We start from the raw sequence: 22,775 nt of genomic DNA on the forward strand, positions 1-22,775 counted from the left end.
ATAAGCCATTTCAATATAGATCAGCTTTTACAAAGTTTCGTGTGGTGTTGATTGTAAGATTAAATTTATTAATGCAAATATTATACCTTTCTTAACACAGAGTCGTGAAGTGTGGGTGGGGAAAGTCCGAAATGAACTTGTTCGAAAAATGCCAAAATGATCACTTGAAATAATGACAAAATGTTAAAACTTCAACTCCGCATAGTATGTTGAATGGCGACCTTGTTTATTGGTTTCTGGTTTCATATTAATGTAAATCCTAACAACTTGTCATCACTGTGGTATACATATATACATTCTGATTTTGCTATGAAAAACTCCGCATACAAGTGGTTAGATTTGCGGAAATCAATTCTGGATTAATTTGTTCTTAGTTATATATGGTCCAATAAAATGTTTAATGTTTAATATATATATATATATATATATATATATAAGAACACCAATATTAACCCTTTCTCGATATTTTTTCTTGTTTCATTTTTTTTTAATTTAGAATGTGTAACAATCATTTTCCTAAACGAAAATTTAGATGGTCGAATAACGCCCGCAATGAACGAAACAAAAATGTAATCCTTGCACATTAAATGAAATCGGTTACGAAAACTACTACTTTTTCTAATGCACTTATTTTTCAATGACACACGTAACAAATATATATCTGTAAGAAATATCGAACGAGCGTAAACTGTTTAAAGTTTGACTTACTTATGAAATAGAGATATGAAACTGTTTTTTTTTTGCAATATTGGAACATTTATTACACTTATTTGTATAAGTGTTTAAATAGTAACCTGACCAAACCATTAAAACAAAATAAAATAAAAGTGGATAGATAATTTATTATCAACATGTTTGCATTTAACATGATTATCACTACACGTTTTGTGCCTGTTAATATGTTTCAAGGTGTTAACTTATATCATGTGTGCACTAACCTAACACTCACACAGCCCACAGCCTAGGCTTTTGTAAGTATGTATACATGTTCAATCTCCAAACACATATTTATGTGCTGAGTATTTGTAAACTGTTGAGACACTTTTTCTTAGCAGAACGCATGATTCTTACACATAATTAAGTGCAATTATAAAAGTATATGAGCACACATTATAAGTCCCATTTTTTGTACAAGTGGCACATTTCAAGAGAAATTTATAATAAATGACATTATTATTTGTAAAGAAAGTAAGTAAAGGGTGATTTTCTGCACACCAAAGCATTTCATTACATGACCTGATGTATACATTTAAGTGCACTTCTCGTTAAATGTATTTAATGGACATTAAATGTAGAGGTAGTAACATCGTACTTTGTAACAACCCGTTTTGCAATAAAACCGTTTTGCAATAAATTTATTGCAAAACGGGTTGGAGTGTCTAATTGCAATTTGATTTTTAAGAACAATAATTTATTAAAAAAAACGCGTTGCAATGTCTTATTGCAATGTGAATTTTGTGTAACAACTCGTTTCGCAATAAAAGGCTGAATGTTTATATGAAGTGATGTTCGTCAATTTGGGATTTAAGAAAAGAATACCCACAAGTGCATAATTTTATTGCAAAATGGGTTGCAGTGTTTTATTGCAATGGGCATTTTGTATAACAACCCGTTGTGCACTAAACTATTTTTGCAATAAACTCATTACACATGAACTTATTGATTTAAATTGATTTGAAACGCTGAAAAGAAAGATTCAAATGTCGTATTTAGGGAGTTTGTATACATATAATAAGACAGAGGTGTAAGATTCGACCCAAACTTAACAGACATTGAAAGTGACCAATTTCATTAATAAATATGATAAACAAACACAGAATGTATATAAATAATGATCTTAACACTTTCATGATTAAGCGAATTTAACCCAGAAATCCAATAATGTTATTGCAAAACGGGTTGCAGTGTCTTATTGCAATGTAAAAAAAAAGCCCGTTTCGCAATAAACTCGTTTTGCACTAATACATCACACATGTACTAATTAATTCCAATTGACTTTACGAAGAAAGTCTAAACATAAAAAATAAAAGGCAGTTAAAGTGATCAATTTCATGAGTAAATGTGATACAACAACACCAAATTGGTTTTGCGATAAAATTATTTCATTTCTCGGTTTTCTTCAATTAAGTATTACATTGTTTGAAATCACGTTCGGGTGTATTGCAAACCGGGTTGTTATACAAAGATCATATTGCAATAAGACACCGCAACCCGTTTTGCAATAAAATTAGTGCACTTCTGGGTTTTCTTCACTTCAGTACGAACTTGGATGTAATTACCTCAATACACTTGTGTAATGTTTTATCATATTTATCATGAAATCGATCACATCCGATGTCGTGTTTTTTTGGTCTGCACTTATACTTATGTGTTATTTTGAAAAAGAAAATCCATAAATACGACAGTTTTTTTTAGACTTTATTTTCACAATTTTCTATCAATGTTAATCATTTAGAACATTTGTGATGCGTTTACCGGAAATGCAAAACGGGTTAATTCCAAAACGGATTAATATAAAAATTACGAATTGCAATAAGACACTCTAACCCGTTTTGCAATAAAATTTTGCACTTCTTGGTTTTCTTAACTTTATTTCCAAATTGGTGGAAATCCCTTCACATATACATCAATTGTTGCTTTATCATATTTTCCTTGTAGACGACATTTGAAACTTCCTTTATACCGTTTCAAATCAATTTGAAACAATTAAGTTATATATGTAATGATTTTATTGAAAAACGGTTGTTACACACACTCTTTACTTAAGTTCCAAATTGGTTGATATCACTTTCTTTATACATTATGTGTTGTTTTTTCGTATTAAATCTCGAAAAGCATCGCCTTCAATTCTTTTTAATTTTAATTAAAAATTAACAGTCTTGTCTATGTTTGGAAATATTAATATTTCAATACGAGGTTTCACATATCCTTTTTAATGTTTCAAATCCATTTGAATAAATTTATACATTAATGTAATTATTTTATTGCAAAACGGGTTTATTAGAAAGCGGGTTGTTATGGAAATTTCAAATTGCATAGAGAATTCCAACCCGATTTGCAATAATTTTATTGCAAAACGGGTTGTTATAAAAATATCAAATTGCAATATGACACTCTAACCCGTTTTGAAATAAAATCATTCCAAATAAATGTCCGGTGATTGTATTGAAAAACTGATTTATTGTACAACGGATTGTTGTAAAACAATCAAATGCAATAAGACACTCCAACCCGTTTTGCAATAAAAGTATGCACTTCTGGGTATTCTTCACTTAATTCCCAAATTGCTGAACATCACTTCATATATTCATTCAGCCTTGTTTTATCATATTTACGTTTGAGACGACATTTGAAACTTCCTATATACCGTTTCAAATCAATTTAAAACAAAATATATGTATGTGATGATTTTACTGAAAAACGTTGTGTTACACACAATCTTGACTTAAGTTTCAAATTGGTTGATATCACTTTCTTTATACATTATGTGTGGTTTTTTTCGTACTAAATCTCGAAATGCATCGCCTACAATGCTTTTTAATTTTTAGTAGAAATTAACAGTTTAGTCTAATATTTGGAAAAACGATTATTTCAATACGAGATTTCAAATTTCATTTTGAATATGTCCAATCCATGTGAATAAATTAATACATGTGTAATTATTTCATTGCAAAACAGGTTTATTGCAAATTAAAAATGGCAATAAGACACTCCAGCCCGTTTTGGGATACAATTATTGCAAATCGGGTTTATTGCAAAACGGTAAAAAAAATCAAATTGCAATAGGACACTCTAACGCGTTTTGCAATAAAATTATTGTAAATAAATGTGCGATGATTTTATTGCAAAACGGGTTTATTGCAAAACGGGTTGTTGTAAAAAAATCAAATTGCAATAAAACACTTCAACCCGTTTTGCAATAAAATTATGCACTTCTGGATATTCTTCACTTAATTCCCAAATTCTGAACATCACTTCATATATACATTTAGCCTTGTTTCATCATATTTACGTAAGAGATGACATTTGAAGCTTCCTTTATTTCGTTTCAAATCAATTTACAAGAATAAGTATATTAAAATTTAAATAAATTCATACATGCGTAATCATTTATTGCAAAACGGGTTCATTGCAAAGCGGGTTGTTGTGAAAATTTCAAATTGCAATAAGACACTCCAACCCGTTTTGCAATAAAATTATTGCAAATCGGGTTTATTGCAAAACGGGTTGTTATAACAATATGAACTTGCAATAAGACACTCTAACCCCGTTTTGCAACGAAATTATTGCATTTCTCGTGTTTCTTCAATTAACTATTACATTGGTTGAAAGTCACTTTCTACACCAATTCGGTGTTATTGTATCATATTTACTCATGAAATTGATCACTTTTACTTCCTTTTATTTGATGGTCGAATCTTACACCTCTGTCTTATTTTGAAAAAAATCCATATGAACAACATTTGAGACTTTCTTCAAAAAGTTTCCAATCAATTGGAATCAATGAGTGCATGTGTTGATATAAGTGCAAAACGAGTTTATTGCGAAGCGGGCTTTTATTTATTTTTGTACATCGCAATAAGACACAACAACAATTTTTGCAATAACATTATTGGATTTCTGGGTTAAATTCGCTTAATCATGAAAGTGTTAAGATCACTGTTTATATACATTCTGTGTTTGTTAATCACATTTGCTCATGAAATTGGTCACTTTCAATGTATGTTAATTTTGGGTCGAATCTTACACCTCTGTCTTATTATATGTATACAACCTCCCTTGATACGACATTTGAATCTTTCTTTTCAGCGTTTCAAATCAATTTGAATCATGTGTAATGAGTTAATTGCAAAAAATAGTTTAGTGCACCACGGATTGTTATGAAAAATGCACATTGCAATAAAACACTGAAACCCGTTTTGCAATAAAATTATGCACTTGTGGGTATTCTTCACTTAATTTCCAAATTGGCGAACATCACTTCGTATATACATTCAGCTTTGTTTTAGCATATTTACGTTAGAGACGACATTTAAAACTTCCTTTATCCTATATATATATGTGATGATGTTATTGCGAAACGGGTGCTTACACAAAATTAACATTGTAATAAGACATTTCAAAACGTTTTTCCATAAATTATTGCATTTTATGCGTTATCTTAACTTTAGTACCTAATTGTTTGAAATCACTTTCGATACACATTCTGTGTTGTTTTATCGTATTAAATCTCGTAATTCATCACCTTCCATGCATTTTAATTTTAAGTCTAAACTCACAGTTTTGTCTGTTTTAAAACAATTTTATTAAGATACAACACTTGAAACTCCCTTTTAACTCATTCAATCCATTTGAAATAATTAATACAATAGTGATGATTTTATTGCAAAAGGGTTTATTGCATAACGGGTTGTTATTAAATTTGCACATTGCAATAAGACACTCCAACCCGTTTTGCAATAAAAATATTGCAAATAAATGTGCGATGATTTTATTGCAGAACGGGTTTATTGCAAAGCGGGTTGTTGTAAAAAAATCAAATTGCAATAAGACACTCTAACCCGTTTTGCAATAAATTTATTGCAAAACGGGTTTATTGCACAACGGGTTGTTGCAGTACTTTTTTGCCTTTAATTCGCTTTTAATACACTTAAAATGCAGAAAAGTACACATTTAACAAAATAAAGTGTTGTTTTTTCAGTATTTGTTCTGCATAAATACACATAAGTGTCTTCAGCCTTATATCACGATGATATCATGCGTTGGGTGTATCTACCGAGATGTCTCTTAATAGACGAGATCTATGTTACGGAGTATTCCGGAGAAAGTCGATGTTTCACGATTGCTCTTTTGAATGTAAACAAACAATCGTGATACATCGGCTATCTCGGATTCCTCCGTAAGAAATAAATCGTCTGCTGATCCAGAGTGTGTAAACAAACTCAACCAGTTTAGCAATGATTTAAATCGAGTTGACAGTTTAAGGCAGAAATGTCAGAAAAAATAATTAAAACTGAAAAGGGATACAACCTTTATTGTAGATATTGGAATGAAGAAAGCACACACGCAAAAGAAGATATGAAGTCAGGTTTCTATTTATTATCTTATACAGTATTAGTTGTTTATCTGTATTAAACTTCATTTTATAATTATTGTATGTTATATTCATATAACCGCTGCATGTATTACTTTTTTAGTTTCGCAAATATGGAAATTACTAAACGTACATTTCATCATTTAGCTTATTGTGTTTTTTTCAAAAATTGATTTAACTAAATTGAAGAAGTTGTTAGAGAAAATATTTCTCGGAAAATATGCATAAAAAGTGCAGAAAAATCTCACCACTATTATTTTATGTTGATTACACAATTGAAGTGTGGATATAATGCTTTTAATCATCTTATTAGGCTTATGTACAGATTGTAATGCTTATCTATTTTTAAATGACTTAAAAGATTTATGATAGAAACGTAACTATTGACATAATAATAAGGAATGGAGATAATACAAATAGATCTTCCAAGGAAATACAAACCAATTCCAATGGTTTAAAGGCCTCTTCCTAAATCAGTTCGCTATGTGTCATCCACATGTTGTACACCAATGCCCCTGATACAAACCACTCTGATTTAATCAACCAAGGTAATACTGATTCATTTTAAAATTCAAATGAACGACTATTTTCCTACGGTCCGTTAATCAAAGATCTCAACCCCGATCACCGTAATTGCTTTAAGTGTTCTGACAATCAAAAAACGATAATATGTTTAATGTTGTTTTACAGAAAAATACCTTAATGTTGAACTTTGCCCACAAAGACCAAATATAAGCATATATAAAAATGTAGTATGAACCTTGAAGTATTAAATATCCACTAATACATACTGTTTTTAAAGTTATTATGATAACGTTGTATTCTTGTAATTGTTGTCTTTAAAACTTTCCTAGGTAGTGCAAAACAACTACAGCCTATTTGTCATACTTAAGTTTTTGAGCGGAGGCATGTTGACTTAGATAGACAATTTGATATAACTTAATATGCCTTAACCAACTATTTATTTCCAGAGCATTGAGATTATCATAATTGGCACAAAATTACAGCAGAGAGTCGTTCTTCAAAGGATACAAAGCAACAACTGTGAATGCAATAAGCAGATCTTATTAATTTTTTTCCTTACGACGATCGTTTTAACTACTTTAAAGGGGCCTTTTCATGTTTTGGTTAATTGACAAAATTAAAATAAATTGTTTCATAATCCAAATTTTCGTTGAAGTTATTATATTTGTGATGAAAGAGTAATACTGAACATTTACCATGCTCTTAAAGTAACATTATTACTCAAAATCAACGAACTTTCGTACAATATTTCGTAAAATAGAGCTAAACAATTAAATATCATTGTTCCTCATGGAAATTGCCGAAATTTCAACGCCAGATGTGGTATGGTAAAATAGATATTTGTAGAAACTAAATGCTCGTTTTTGTTATTGTTTTGCATAATGGTAACATGGTACCATTTTAGTGTTCGTGTGTCGTATGAATAGATATATTCGCGGGAAATTAACATGGAATTAATTGTGTCCCAAAGTAATAAAAACGAGCATTTAGTATCTACAAAAATTAATGTTATCATACCACATCTAGTGTTGAAAATGTGGCTATTGCTATATGGAACACAGATTGTTTAGGATGTTAACTATATTTAACGCAATACTTTACGAAATTTTCGTTCATTTTGAGCGTCATAGAGACTTTAAATATCAATTATATGCATCTTTTGACGATCTAAAAACCCGAAAATTATAAAGCGTCGCAACGCGAAACGATTGAATAATTTGGAGAGTTATGTTGTTGTCGTTATATTTTGTGATGCTACGAGGATTGCTTATATAAAGTATAAAATACATCATTCATTGTATAAGCACGGATGGCCGAGTAGTCTAAGCGATAGACTTTTACTCCAAGAGTCAGTGGTACGAGCCAATTGAGGGTTACTTTTTTTTCTTTCTTTAATTTAATATTTTTTTACTGGAGCTTTTTAGATACAATGTTTACATTTATCAATATAAAGCATTTGATGACAAACTTCAAAACATGCCAAAATCTGTGAAAAGGCCCCTTTAAGCTATCGCTTCAAATCATTACCTGTATGCAGTTTCACCTGCGTATAAATTTAAAGCTATGGCTTGAAATCATAAACTGTATCGAGTGTACATGGCCTATTTTCCTAAATAAAGCAAACTTACCAGTCCACTGAGTTTTGAATTCACCTGTCAAGATTTTTTTATTTATTACCAAGTCAAGTCAGTTTTATTGGCAAATACATAAGTACATAGTCAAACAACATACATAAGACTTGTAATAGCGGTGTAAATAAATGATTATAGAACATGTTGATGAAAAGTATGGTATATATAAAATGGGCATAAAATAATAATTTATTAATGGCTTATAGAAATGTTGACCATAATAACATATGAAAAGTGAAACCAACTCGTAGACAACATAAACTAGATCAATGTTGGTGGCATCGGTTAATATTACACACACAAAAAAACAACAACAACTACAAAGAAAACGAACAATACATACAAATATACCGTCATCCGGTTGTGTTAAATCAGCGGATCAACGCATATACCGGAAAGATAAGTTCGGATTTAATGCAACTGTCTGAACATTTACAGTCATTAAAAGAATGAGTTAAGTTCGATGTGCAAAATATACTATTTTATTATACAAAAAGAAAATAGTATTTCCGATTATTTAGAGTGTACCGAAACATTATAGTAATTTCGGTATGCTGGCATCTGTTACTCTGTATTACAACCAGTTCATACAGACCATTCGTGCCCAATAACGCTCGCACTGAGCCAATTAGAAGGATGGGTATTATATGACATGTGGTGACAGATTACAATACCGTTAAATTCATGTATGGTACACATGGTTTTTCGGTATAAGTGCGTATTTTGAAAAGCATGCCACCACTGTTTTGGAATCATATTAGTTCAGTCTTCGTAATAATTGGTATGTTACATCATTGGTCCTCTATCGTGGTATTATGCATTATTATGGCCCTAGGGTCAAAAGTAACATACATGCATAATACGACTTTGTTGTGGCTGAATGAGGACCTTTTTAAACAAAATAGAGTTGCATCACCTTTATCGAATTGTGGTTTATCAGAAACCTCCTATCGTTACTTTTTGAGTGAAGACAATGGCTAAACATTAATGATAAACTTTTAATTGTCCACATGCTAGCTTCGTACTTTGTCTGTTCGTTTGGAACTTTCTTTTACGACTTTTCAGAAGTTCTAACAATACTAAAACGTCAAAACAAATACATCTGAAATCACAGTTCGAGATGTTTGATATGCAAAATGTGACGTCGTTAAGTGGACTCTTACGAATTTGTCGCAATTATTGAGCATGTGGGTAAAATTTGGGTTTGGATGACTTGTTTTCTTATTGTACATTGTAAAAACATATATAACGCATCTCTCAGCTATGATTACGATTTGCATTCAGGTGAGACATTTAGGGACGTCACGACTGAAACAACTTGGAAAATTGCAAATTTGTAAACCTATACAGATTACTGTTTCCTTTAGTAATATGTCATTGTAAACATGTCATATTTGAAGTTACAGACTTGTGCATTTTTTATTCACAGGGCGTTGGTGTTCATTGTGCATGGCTATTGTGAACATTGCTTGTTCTATAATGAGTTAGCAGAGGCATTGAAAGATCAAGGATTGTACGTGTTTTCGCATGATCATGGTGAGAGAAAAAAAATATTGCTCAACATTATACTTAAATACGGATGTTTTATTTTTAATATATAATACTAAAGTTATCAATGATTTTATAAGTAATCTTGATTTGCTCATACCCGAGAAAAGTGTACCTGGTCCACTTTTAATTATTGTATGTTAAATATTGTACAGAGGGTTCATAAAAAAGAGAATTATGGGTTATGCAATCTTCTTAACAAGTACAGGTGTAATGGTTATCTTTAAGTTTTAACATTTAATGCCATATTAGCCATCAATTTACCGGCTTAATAAAATATGCTGAATATTGTCCCATTCCAGTGGGCCATGGGCAGAGTGAGGGAACGAGGGGGCTTGTCGGTGATTTCATGGAGTATGTACAAGATGTCATCTACCACATAGAACTTGTGAAAAAGAAGTTTCCACAGAAACCCGTCTTCCTTCTTGGCCATTCAATGGTAACAGTCATAGGATTAAAATTTGTTTTCTGGCGTTAGGCAAATCTATGTTAGCTATAAAATAACAATTCTTCATCAAGGTTTAACATAAACATTACATTTTTAGACTTATAAAACAGTACATGGTCTTCATACTATAATATACGCATTTTACTGCAAACTGGTATAACAACATATCAATATATAACTTAAAATAGTCCTTTAATGATATAAATACAAATGAACACAATTGACAGCAAGACCATGTCAGTTCTTCGGATGCAGAAATAACATTTATTACACTGTATTAATTAGGATCGTATTTCGTATAACAAAAGTTTGTTGGATGTATTTACATACATAATAATTAAATGATTTGTCCCATGAAGCAAATCATTTCTTATCGACTGGCAATACTAAATAGTAAATACTGGTAATGTCTGTATAAAACGATTGTTAATGCATTCATAGAATATCAATTCAGACGAAAACAATACAATGCATTAAGAGATAGGAGTTATCGGTTGCCCTTAAGCCCATGGAGAGCGAATGTAAACATGAGCAAGTCAATATCAAACGACCTGGCTGGTCAACTAGCTTTTATAAAAAGCGTGAAACACTTTCCTGTAATTTATCAGTGAATTTCTCAACTCCTCTGCTAGAAAGTGCCGTATTTAACTGTGTGCGTCACATTGGCTGCATCTATAACTTTTACTATAGTGCATGATCTATACATCTATTATTGAAGAGATTTATTTAGTGACTAGTACATCAGAAAGAATAAACACAATAAAGAAGATGGAATTTGCAACAAAATATCAATATTTTGTGCAGAATAATTTAACCATGGTTAATAAAAATGCAGGGTGTATATGTCATGGAGTAAGTGAAATGTTAATGATATATTTCTCACGGGATTCTCTTGTAACAGTGTGTGTCTTATAAAATCATCAGCATTTAGAAACACTCATGAAAGAAATCCATGTATAATACATCGAACGTGGCCGTGGGTCATGTACTTGTTTCTGGGATATGTTAATGAAGGTTTTCCGTCAGGGCAACCAACCATTAAACGTGAGTTTATATCCATGGTCCTTCATCTTATAGGATGTTTTTGCAACATTTTGGGAATTAAGCCGGGCATTTTTGATTGTGGTAATTCCTGTTGTTTTGACTAAAATTGGGAAATTGTTGTTTTTTGCTTACAAATACTTGTTAATTGAGAATTAACGTGTTTTCAATATTAGATATAATAAGGTTTGACTGATAAATCTAGATAGGGAGGTGAAATGAAGTTGAAATGCATTTATGTTCTAATGTTTTTCTTTTGTAAACCTACAATCAGGTATTTGAGGCATTCATTTGCACTTTTTGTGATTTTTAATGGGTTCTTATTTTGGCTCCATATTTGACAAAAAAAAAACACTTTTATTTGCCTTCCGATACTATGTAATGTGATGATGATTGAAGGGAGACTTTTTATAGCAGGTAAGTTGTTGAAAACAACACAGCTATTCAACTCTAAAGAGAAATTAATGTGAAATATTCTACCATAAGGGAGATATTTTCTGTAATTTAATTGTGTAACTGTCTGCTGTTTAGTGGCTGACCATTTTCAAGACTTCAATATGGTATTCCCAGGCTTACTGCCTGTTAAGATCAATATTAATTTTGGCTTCCCAGCTCCTTTCCTTGACGAGGGAGCACTTGTGGACAGGAACATTGATTAATTTTTGCTCGCAGTCATGTCCACTAATTAAAGCAGATATTTGCATATCTCCGCTGTAAGTCTCACATCCAAGAGCGCTCTTTGAGATTTTTACAAGTTTCATACAATTTTCATATACGTTTGTTTATAAATATGTGTGTGCATGAAATGATTAATAACCTCTTGTTTTTCAGCTGCTGTCAGTATTGTACCAAGTTGTAATTATTTCATTTTGACTAACCATTATAAAATATTATGTTAATGTTCCTTGAGACATTGCTATGCAACATTATTGGATTATCAAAAAGGCATCAGCGTTCTATAAAACTACGTTGTATTGCATGGATTTAATACCTCCTCTCATATTTGGATTGTGCCTTCATTCGAAGGTTTATCATTACAATTTACAGTAACATGACCATTATTTACACTGCATTATTATCAGTATAATGGTTACATTTTTTTAAAGCACTGTAATTGAATTAATAAGTAAAACATATACTATATTTGAAACATTTTAGTTTATTTATATTTATATTGAATTGTTATTGTGTTTCTTTGATGGATGGGAGTTACGTGTTATAAACATTTTAAATAAAATAAAAATATATAAACAAACATTATATTGTTGGGGACTAATTGTTTGTGCCCACATTAAATGACGAGGCGGGCATAACGACGAGCTGTTGTTAGTACGCGCTTCCGCCCTTCAGTTTTTTCCCTTTCTATGTTGCGTATAACTAAAACATTATTGGTTTTAGAGGAATGAAACTTTGCAAATATATTGGGATGAAACTTTGCAAATATATTGGGATGAAACTTTGCAACTATATTAGTCAGCATTTGAACTTGCATAATTCCATACTATTGTTCAGATATACGAGAAATAAGAAAAATAATGAAACCCTTTTAATGCAAATATTATACTCAGATGCGGGCCTGATTCGTTAATCAGGTTTGTTTTGAAGCAGACAATCGAGTCCTATCTCATCTTGGCACCGTCTCCGTGTATACAGTTAAAATGGGATTACCCATGGTATATTAACAGTGCACACACATGTAGTTTTGGAATTTTTTCATTTCAAATATATACAGTGCAATTATTTGAAAGAATGTAAGTCAGTTTATGTAACCTAACGCTTGCTTAATGTTGGAAGTATACTTTGTTTTCAGGGTGGAGCAGTGTCGATATTAGCAGCCATGTCCAAGCCGAACTACTTCAAAGGGGTGGTACTGATTGGCCCTGCGATAACACCAGACAAAGATTCGGCAACATGTTTCAAAGTGCGATCATAGTGTCATACTTTTTCTTTATACTTTTCTCTAATATCTGAGTCCATGATGAAGAATTAACTATTATATTGAAATTATAAAGCGGTTTTGTAATTTATTGTACACAAATCAAGAATGCTAATTCATCAGTTGACAAATACAACAAATGTTCAAACAATCAGAAAAAGTTAAAGTGTATCCAAATATTTTGATTGTTTGTTAAATGGTCGAGTGTTCGGAGTAAAATGCCATTGTAGAATGTGTGAGTGCTGGCGTTGTGTAAGTGCTTGTATTAGAGCATCACAGAGGATATACCAGTAATACTGTAGTGTGAGTACGTGTATGAAGTGGATGGTCAAATGAAGAAGTACAACACTCTGATATTGTATTATTTCAGGTTTTTGCTCTAAAAATAGCTGCGCGGATTTTCCCACAGCTGGTTGTTGCAAAAATTGATCCTCTAAAAATATCCCGGGATGAGGCCTTTGTATGTATATTGTTGTTTTATTCTTAGCTTTCCTTACGATGAAATATGGACCGGTTTGTGCGCAAGTTGAACCTCTCTCGTGGCCCAGAATGAATCACCAAACGTGGTTATAAACATGATTTTAACCAAATATACTTTTAAAAACGCAGAACATTAAAACATAATGCAAGCATTTAAACTTTACGCGTAGTTCACACGTAATTTAGTGTTCAAGTGTTCAACTATCGGGTATTGAGTTTATTGTCAGGGATGGAACATTTGCATAATACATAATAATTTAAAAATACTTTCCTTTTGCAGACATTTGGACTACCGTTGGCTTAATGAAATATCTGGCAACAGAATTTTAATGTTGATAAAATTGATAACATCCTAAAATGCGATGTTATACCGAAACATTACACTTCGTTTTATAATGATTACATCATATAAGCCCAGACAAAACGGCCTGTTATCATTTGGTGATAGAAGGTGCTACTGCACTGTGATATCTAATTTATTTGAAAGAAAAGTGTCCGTCAATTTCAGAAAAAAGAGGAAAGATTACGTTAATTATAACACAACATAATAACTAGCCGTTGTATCATTTTAACATTTAAAAAATCTATGCTGTCACTGCGCCTGTGTAACCACATTTGCATGACATATTGTTTCGGTCAGTGGCAACTGGTAATGTTCCTGTTTTGTTATTACATACAGTTGTTGTTAATTTACAGGTCAAACGTTATAAGGAAGACCCGTTGGTGTTTTACGAGACTGTCAAATGTGGGTTAGTTGGAACCTCTTTTGAACATGTTTTGTTATGTTTTCAGAATTATGGAGTTTTGAATGGTATTGAATGATTTTCAACGATTTCTTGCAATCTAGAGGTATACTTCTAGACTAGCTAGCTGGAATTTATGAAAAACAAACTTTGAAAAGTTGAACTGTGCTTTTGTTAGAACATAATTATAAAGAACACTGTGACGAATTTAATAAAACCAATACGTTTCACGAACTTGAACAATGTTAAGAACCTGATTAAGATGTATTCGCAATTAAAGTTTGGTTACACTAAATATTTCACTTTCTTACCAAACTGGTATATATTACTTACGGACGTGTATTGCTTGCTTTTAGGTGGGCTTTGGCATATCTCCATGCGCTGGCACAGATCACCTCAAGTTTCCAAGACATGACATGGCCTTTCATAGTTATTCACGGGTCAGAGGACACAATATGTGAAATGGAGGGCTCACAACTCCTGTATGATAAGGCAGCCAGCAAAGACAAGCAGATCAAAGTATGTAACTGGACAGGGATTTTAATATAAAATTTGGAGTAAACATCTACCCTTAGCTTTAAGTTTTTTATATTTTCTCTTTGATAGGCGTTTCTTGTTTGATTTAATTATTTTTAATTTTTTAGCAGTCACATAAACAACCAAGCTATGTAATATGGAATTTTTACACCCATTATTGCTGCTTCTTCCTGTATTTGCGCGATGATTATCTGAGATATTAACTCTATGATTCTATATTCTCAAATCTTTTCTATAAAGAAGGAATGTAGTTGTCAATTGTTAATAGTTTTATTTGATCGTTCGTCAAAAAGTTGTAATTCTGTTACTCTTGTATCTTCAATGCAATTGAGTAATTAAATAGTAATTAAATTGAATGCGTTTTAATTCCCTTTTATTATTGTTTAATTTGAGTTACAATGCTATGACGTTAAATTTTATTTACACTTAAATGTATTATGAATATTGCTGGGCCAAGTGTGAGGTTGAGCGCTCTATAACCAGGTTTAAACCCCCAATGCTTTGCATTGACCGTTCCAAGGCGGTGACCCCAGCTTTATTCATATTTTGTGTTTATGTTGGTTTGTATTGTGCTGTATTGTGCTGTTTTGTACTGTTTTGGCAATCGGTCACTTGGCTTAAATAAAGGACCAACTAATTGTTTTTAATGAAAATTCAATACTGCTCCAGCAGCTGGAGTTTCACTTCTTTATATTGATAAATTGTCAACTGTGATATTATTGAACCCATAGTATTTTCAAAGTTTGCATCTGCATAGAAGTTAATTGCTTAGAAAATATTACTCTATTTTTAATAACGGTTAAAACATCTGCAAAATAATCCACACATTATAAGTATCCTAAAATATTTCTGTGAATTAATTGTTTGCTAGAAAACGTATATATTTTTCATATTGGAAATAAAAAAAATTCAAATCGCTTGCTGCATTATTACCAGCATACAGTTATAGAAATTAAGACTTAAATCCCCTATAGGCTAGTTTTTGATGGAACCTTCTATTGTAGGTCCTACTGCAATAAACTGGTCCGATTTAAAATCCCAGAAAAATCAGCAAGCGATTTATTTTAGAAACCTTAGCACACAACGAATGGTAATAAGACAATACTACCCAAGTATGGTAAAGGTGCAATAAATATGAATTCCCCATTGACTGTTTATGGCTTTTCCACTCAGGGAAATGATTAAGCATCATATTTAGGTGATGTACCTTTTTTTTTATCTCAGTTCTTTTAAGCCGTATAACTTGTATTGTAGATATTTGATGGGGCTTTCCATCAAGTGCACAACGATACCCCAGAAGTGAAAAAGGAAACGCAAAAGACAATTTCACAGTGGATAGCAGAGAGACTTTAGAGTTGCCCATTGAATTGCCATATCAAAAACCAATCCGAGTTAGTGCTATGAAATACTTATGTATTTATTTCCATTTGTTTTGGTGATTACAAATAGCTGTCATTTTAATGGTTTTTAGAGCCCGTATAATATTAACTAGTATGCTCTGATGGTTTACAAAGTACTAGCAGATACATGTATACATGTATATTGTTAATCTCTTTTTTTGTTTGATCAAGCTTTGTTTATTATATACATACATTTTGAATATTTTAATTGTATGATATTGTTTTATGAGATTTTTACAATGCTTTACAGTTGGTTTTGTATAATAATGAATTTATGTCAACACTGACGATTTTATGATATTTTTATGCTCCCCACCCACCCACATAATCAAAGATTGTGTGGTATATTGGTTCACTTATGCCTCTCGTTATAAAAATGCATATTGGTAAAATATTAAGGCCAAGTTTTATAATAGCTTACTGCAAAATCACCTCAGGAATTGTGGAGATACGTTCCTTGATATATCTACCATTTACCTGTCTATGCCTTATATTCTCTGAGACCAACATTAAGGTTTATAGCACATTTCTATAATCAACCAATTGGTGCGCGCTACTGTGAAATAATGGCCCTTGAATTTTGTCTGCAGACATTCATCAAGCGTGATCGCAATGTTAAGATTCCAATATCTTTGTCAAGTGGATGCCAAAAACTTGCTGACTTACATTTTTATTTATCTACATTTAGCACTAATAACAGTCTCCTCTGCCTATGGCCAGTGAATGTCATGTCATTATATCTCGAAATAAATATTAACTCTAACGGAAGGCAAATATCTTTCAAATAACAATCATTATATCAGAAGAATCTTATATTGTTTAATGATGTTTTGTGACTGTCAATACTATACAAATTTATTATAACTGCACCCATATATGACCCACGTCATGCGAAAATGGGCCTAACGGAATATGCGTACACCGCACCTCAAGTTCGGCCTGCATATCTGCGAAGTCTGTTCAGAAGCCACATTGTCCACTTATGAGGCGACGAAATATAGCGAAAAGCGTAGCTCCTGACAAGAACGTGCAATTCCGCAGGCTTAGCTGGAGCTACGCTAGTCGTATATAACATAAGACCATTTTACATGACGCGGGTCATATATCATGTCTTATAGTTGAGGCAAATTAAGTGTGAACGGTGTTTATTATTTTTAAGCTATTGGAGGTATATTGTAAGTTGATGTTTTGTATTGTATGTTATGTTACGCAAAATAAAATAAAATAAACTTTTATAAACTAGAAAATTACTCCCCTACATGCTACATTTCCATGACTATACTTATAAAATAATTATATCGTTTATTTCCTTTCAGTATGTACAAACAATTAAGTGAAAATGCATACTTGTTATGCACTGAAAATCTTATTTTAAATTTATGCAAAAGTATCGTTCTCAAGTCAAGTCAAGTCAATTTTATTTTGTAAACAAAGGCCTCTTGCCCAAAATACATAGTGATACATTATAATTGGCTATTAAATCCTAACAGAGTTGCGTCTGGAACATGTTTATAAGTATATATATGGATTGTGTAATTGTATAAAGCACGTGGTTAGGTTATTCATATTTTTAGATGTTAACATTGTTGTGATAAGACAATTTCTAAATTCAAGCACACACATATAAAAAACAACAACAAAAACAACAACAACAACACAAACAGAATAGATACGGTGTTAATATATTGAAAGTATTTGATTAGTTATTGATATTTTTCAGTAGGTGATATACATACATACATAACTTTTTTTAAACAGCTTCATCATTAGAGCTCATTAAGGTATAAAAATCTAGCAGTGAATCGCCTGAAGAATACCAGCTATAAAGATGATTTAATTGTATTTCGTTGTATTTGTTACACTTGAAGAAAGCATGGTATTCGCAATCTAGATGCTGAACTTCGTTTATAGAACAAGTAGTACATATTCTGTCCTCTTTTTGTATATTAGTGTGTCTCCCCAGTTCGATTTGTAATCTGTGGTTTGAGGCTCGGAATTTCGAAAGAGCAATTTTATATTTTTGTGTTAAGTCAATTGATAAGTATATTTCTGTGTTAAGTAGGCTTTTGTAATGTTTATAATGGTGACAACGACTCGAGTTTGAAACGTAGTCATGCCATTTTTGCGTGCAGCAATCGATAACGCGTTGTTTAAATGATGATATAAATATGTTTTTATCACCAACGTCTTGACTTATCCAAGCATAACCAAATCCGTATGTAAACAATAAATTTCTTATTTTCGATGCCAAGCAGATTCGCCCAGCGTCATCTAATGATTTTAACAATAAATAACAATTTCTCGGATGACGATGTGTGGGCATTTGTAGAAGGTTACACCAATAACTAATGCAGTTAGTAAAATAATTTACACACAATGGATGTCTGCCACATTCTCCCAATACAATACAATTATTTGTGTTTTTATTTAGTTTAAGGAAATTTTTACAAAAAGTGGTGTGAACTGTTTCGATTGCTTGTACGTATTTATATCCCCATACTTGAGATCCATAACAAAGAATAGGTTTGATCATGGAATCAAAGATTTTGAACATTTCGAAAGGTTGGAAGTCGCCAAATGGTTATTGAAAGTTATTTATTAAAAATATAGCCTTTTGTGCTTGGGCAGCTAGCTTATCAAGTGCCAGTTTCCATGATAATGAAGGGGTAAAAATTAGACCCATATACTTGTATACTGGCGTTGTTTTAATTTCTTTACCTCGAAAGTACCAACGTTCGGTGTCTTTTAATACTCCACCGTTACGAAATACAGTTATCTCAGTTTTATTGAGATTAACTTCCATCCCTGATTTTGACAGAAAATCTCTATTAAATTGATTTGCTCTTGTAATTTTTGTTTTGTTTCCGCGCAATTTGCGATATCATCAGCGAACATTAAACAAATAATGTCGGGAATTTGATTTGTAACAAAAATTACCGATCCACAGTTTTCACGCAGAAAGGTAGATAACTCGTCAATAAAGAGGGTAAATATTGTCGAACTTGTTTTGTCTCCTTGTCTGGTGCCGATGTTACAAGAGAACCAATTGGTAACAGCGTGCTCAACTGATTGTGTGTTATTATCGTTTAAGCATATAGATTTCCTTTGCAATTTTACACATGATTTTAAGTTTGTATACATAGCTTTTAGAACATTCATAAATTTCCCATGTAAGCCTTTCCTTTTAAGACATTTAAACAATTTAAAATGGTTGATAGAGTCAAAAGCTTTCTTAAAATTAACGTAAAGACAATAGAATCTGCCTTTCTTTTTAGATAGGTACTTTTGTATCATAGCTTGGAGGCAAAAAAGAGTTCTCTGTAACTGTAATATATTAACTGTAATATATACAGACACGTGTTTTCTGTTACTGCAATATTCATAGACAAACGTTTTCTGTTACTGTAGTTTTCACAGACAAAAAAAATATTCTCTGTTACTGTAATATTCACTGACCAACATAAAATATTATGTACATGTAGGATAACTCATCTTTACTCAGTTGTCACTGACAGCACTATTTGTTTTGTGACATTGTGTATTAAATACATTCAGTACATAAATTGTTAAAACACTTTGCGTTTGTTACATTTTGTGAAGACTGAAGTATATGGTCAAACAAACCGGTACTGTAATACATTCGTATGGATTAAATATTTCATTTGATGATTTTTTGTATCATGTAAATTTGCATATCGACGGCATTGGTATTATATTATGTCTCCTGCTTAGCTTGACTACTCACCGAATAGGCCGAGCGATAATACTCACCCTAATGTTTGCATCGGCCTCAGCGTTATGTCCTGGTAAAGGCAAACGTGTGACATCATATCACCATTTCTACGACAGTTTTTTTTATTAAACTTAATCCGTGTTTGCCGGTCCTTTTGTGAGGTCACTGATAAGGTTCATAAACTCTGACCTGCAATTGACCAGAATTATGCTCCTTTTATACTAAGAAATTTCAAGTTTACGTTTAAGTGTTTGTGTTTCTTATCCAACTGTCCGCGTCCAATTAAATTGGTCAGTGGCCGTATAGGCAGGGGAACTGTATTGTTTGGCGAACAGGTTTTGTAATATGTTGTCGGGAAAAGTCTAAATGATAATATAAACTGTTTAAAATAATTGCATGGTCAACTTATATCATTAAGGTGGACAATTTATGTTGACAATAATACATAAAATTAAGTTTTAATTGATTGACACTAGCTCTTTTGTCACCTATTTCGAAATTTTAAAAAAATTGGATGCTATCGTAATTTGCAAAGTTTAACTCAAATATACCGTATATCTGAATAATATATTAATATAGAACAGACTTGGCGCGGTTAATGTAAACTACCAAATACACAAATTGCATATATGAAACTGCTATTTACCTCAACCCATTACGCTTGATGTATTTTATGCAATCAATTCACGATTTCGATTCGATAAAGAAAAACTAGGGAAGGTAGTGTTCGGTGCTGTTAATTGACACAGCTGTATTTTACTCAGTTATTTTCCAGCGGGCCAGCTGGAATTAAATTTTAGCGTATCGTTAATGTGATCTTTGTAAGGGATGCGCAGTGGATTTAAAACGTTTGTGTCGTTCGCGATCGTTGTGTTGCTGGCCAGCGCGTGTACCGAGCAAACGTATGTTGTTTTTTGTTAAAGACACGTGATTGTCACGCTAAGTCAAATACAATTTAAACAATCATACGATTAAAAACACTTATGTTGTTGTATTTGTTTCTACTTATTATATCTGTATTTATAACATGTGATTTAAACATCTTCTTTAAGTCATAACAAACCGCTTGGCTGTTTCACTATTTGCGATATAACATTTCAATTTAATTATATATGCATGTTAAAATATACTTTGAACGTTTACATAGATAACTTATCAGCTAATAGATTCATATAATCCCAATTTTCCAACTCGTATCGTATATTAAATCAGTAATGGTCGTATGTTATTAAGTCTAAGTATTTTAAATTAAAGTTTGATACGGATTGATGCCTTCGGTTTGGTCCATATACACATTTTGGTGAGCTTGGCTGGTCACTTTTTTGTCAAAGGGCCCATCAGTTTGGTATTCATTTTCTTTAATGGGTTAATATGTACAACGTGTCATATAATTAATGATGAAATGTTCATAAACAGCAAATTAAAGCCGCACCCTATTTTAGTACATTTTTATTCATTTTGTTTTGAACAATGCGTTATATTTTAATTATTGCTTTTTTATATAAGTTTGAAATAAAAGAGTCCAAAAATATATGAGTGAATAAGCTATATTAACAATTGTTGTGTCTACTGATTAAATCTTGCATCCAGCTTTTACAAAGCAACCTCTCATTTTGTTGCCTCACATTCAAAATTAATAACTAATTAGTGTTGTTAACTATCCGAATGAAAACTGGCTGGTTTTCTGACTAAATGAAGACGCTATGTTTTCGTTTCACACTGCTTTATTTTTAATGTGGAGCGTGATTTTTTATCGTTATTTTTTAGAATTATGTTGCGATTATCGATTGTATCGATTGCGATTAATTTGTACTTTCAGTCCACAAAATTCCCCATGATTCAGCAAAGTTTACATTAATTCCCCAAACTTACAATGACTCATCGTAGGATCGTTTTCTAACATTAAGGTGTTGGTGGTTTGAATTAAACTTACACCAATTCATGAAACTGCTTTTATATTAGCTTTTCATATACGAGCTGCATACATAGCTAAAAATCGTAATTGCGTAGTTAACGAATAAAATAAAGGGATTCACGTACAGTGCAGTAATCTTCTCGAACAGTTTATGAATGTTATACAAAAAATATAATAAAGCTTTGGTTTCAATAAATGCAATTTATTAAAATGACACGCTTACAATATGAAAACTAAATATGTGTTGCATAATGCAAAGAGACAAGAAACGCTTTTAGCTTTATTCAGTATTTTATATATACATTTTGTCCTTCACCTTTATGTTTCCAGACATAAGTCTAAAACCTACGATGTATATTTCGGTGTATTAAATATGCTTAATGCGCTATAACTTATTTTGGACATTAAATGTGTGGACCTTTTCACTGAAAATTTAACAAATCACATACATCCTGTCAAAATCAATATTATATCTAAAAGTGCAGTTTACATTCAATGCACAGTATTGCCGCAGCATTTTGCGGTTAGTAATGTTAAACATTGAATGCTTTGAAATGCATGAACTGCATGAACTGCATGAACGAAAAACCACCACCCGGATATGTGCGCGTTATAAAAAATTAAACGTGGGACACAAACAGGCGCAGCTAAACGCATTTATTAATATCCTGAACCCGACATTGAAATAAAGAATGTTTTACATCAAATAATTACAATAGAACACGGATATGCCGACATTAGTCT

The 22,775-nt window shown here is 31.8% G+C and overlaps 3 protein-coding genes across 3 annotated transcripts in view; 2 read left to right on the plus strand and 1 right to left on the minus strand.

Moving 5' to 3' along the window:
• The window catches only part of LOC127852551 (monoglyceride lipase-like), a 29,848-nt gene extending 12,218 nt beyond the window's left edge, over positions 1-17,630 (plus strand). Inside the window, exons 2-7 of the mRNA XM_052386505.1 lie at positions 10,101-10,237; positions 13,098-13,208; positions 13,594-13,683; positions 14,400-14,452; positions 14,803-14,965; positions 16,238-17,630. Coding sequence (XP_052242465.1) covers positions 10,101-10,237; positions 13,098-13,208; positions 13,594-13,683; positions 14,400-14,452; positions 14,803-14,965; positions 16,238-16,336 — 653 coding nt within the window. The 3' untranslated portion in view covers positions 16,337-17,630. The remainder of the gene's footprint in view (positions 1-10,100; positions 10,238-13,097; positions 13,209-13,593; positions 13,684-14,399; positions 14,453-14,802; positions 14,966-16,237) is intronic.
• LOC127852550 (uncharacterized) overlaps positions 1-22,775 on the minus strand; it is a 210,728-nt gene that overhangs the window by 21,122 nt on the left and 166,831 nt on the right. The gene's annotated exons all lie outside the window — the stretch shown is intronic.
• Positions 20,873-22,775, plus strand: part of LOC127852885 (delta-like protein A) — a 33,353-nt gene continuing 31,450 nt past the window's right edge. Inside the window, exon 1 of the mRNA XM_052386920.1 lies at positions 20,873-21,018. Coding sequence (XP_052242880.1) covers positions 20,945-21,018 — 74 coding nt within the window. The 5' untranslated portion in view covers positions 20,873-20,944. The remainder of the gene's footprint in view (positions 21,019-22,775) is intronic.

Source organism: Dreissena polymorpha, chromosome 12, assembly GCF_020536995.1.
Source record: "Dreissena polymorpha isolate Duluth1 chromosome 12, UMN_Dpol_1.0, whole genome shotgun sequence".
Taxonomy (NCBI): domain Eukaryota; kingdom Metazoa; phylum Mollusca; class Bivalvia; order Myida; family Dreissenidae; genus Dreissena; species Dreissena polymorpha.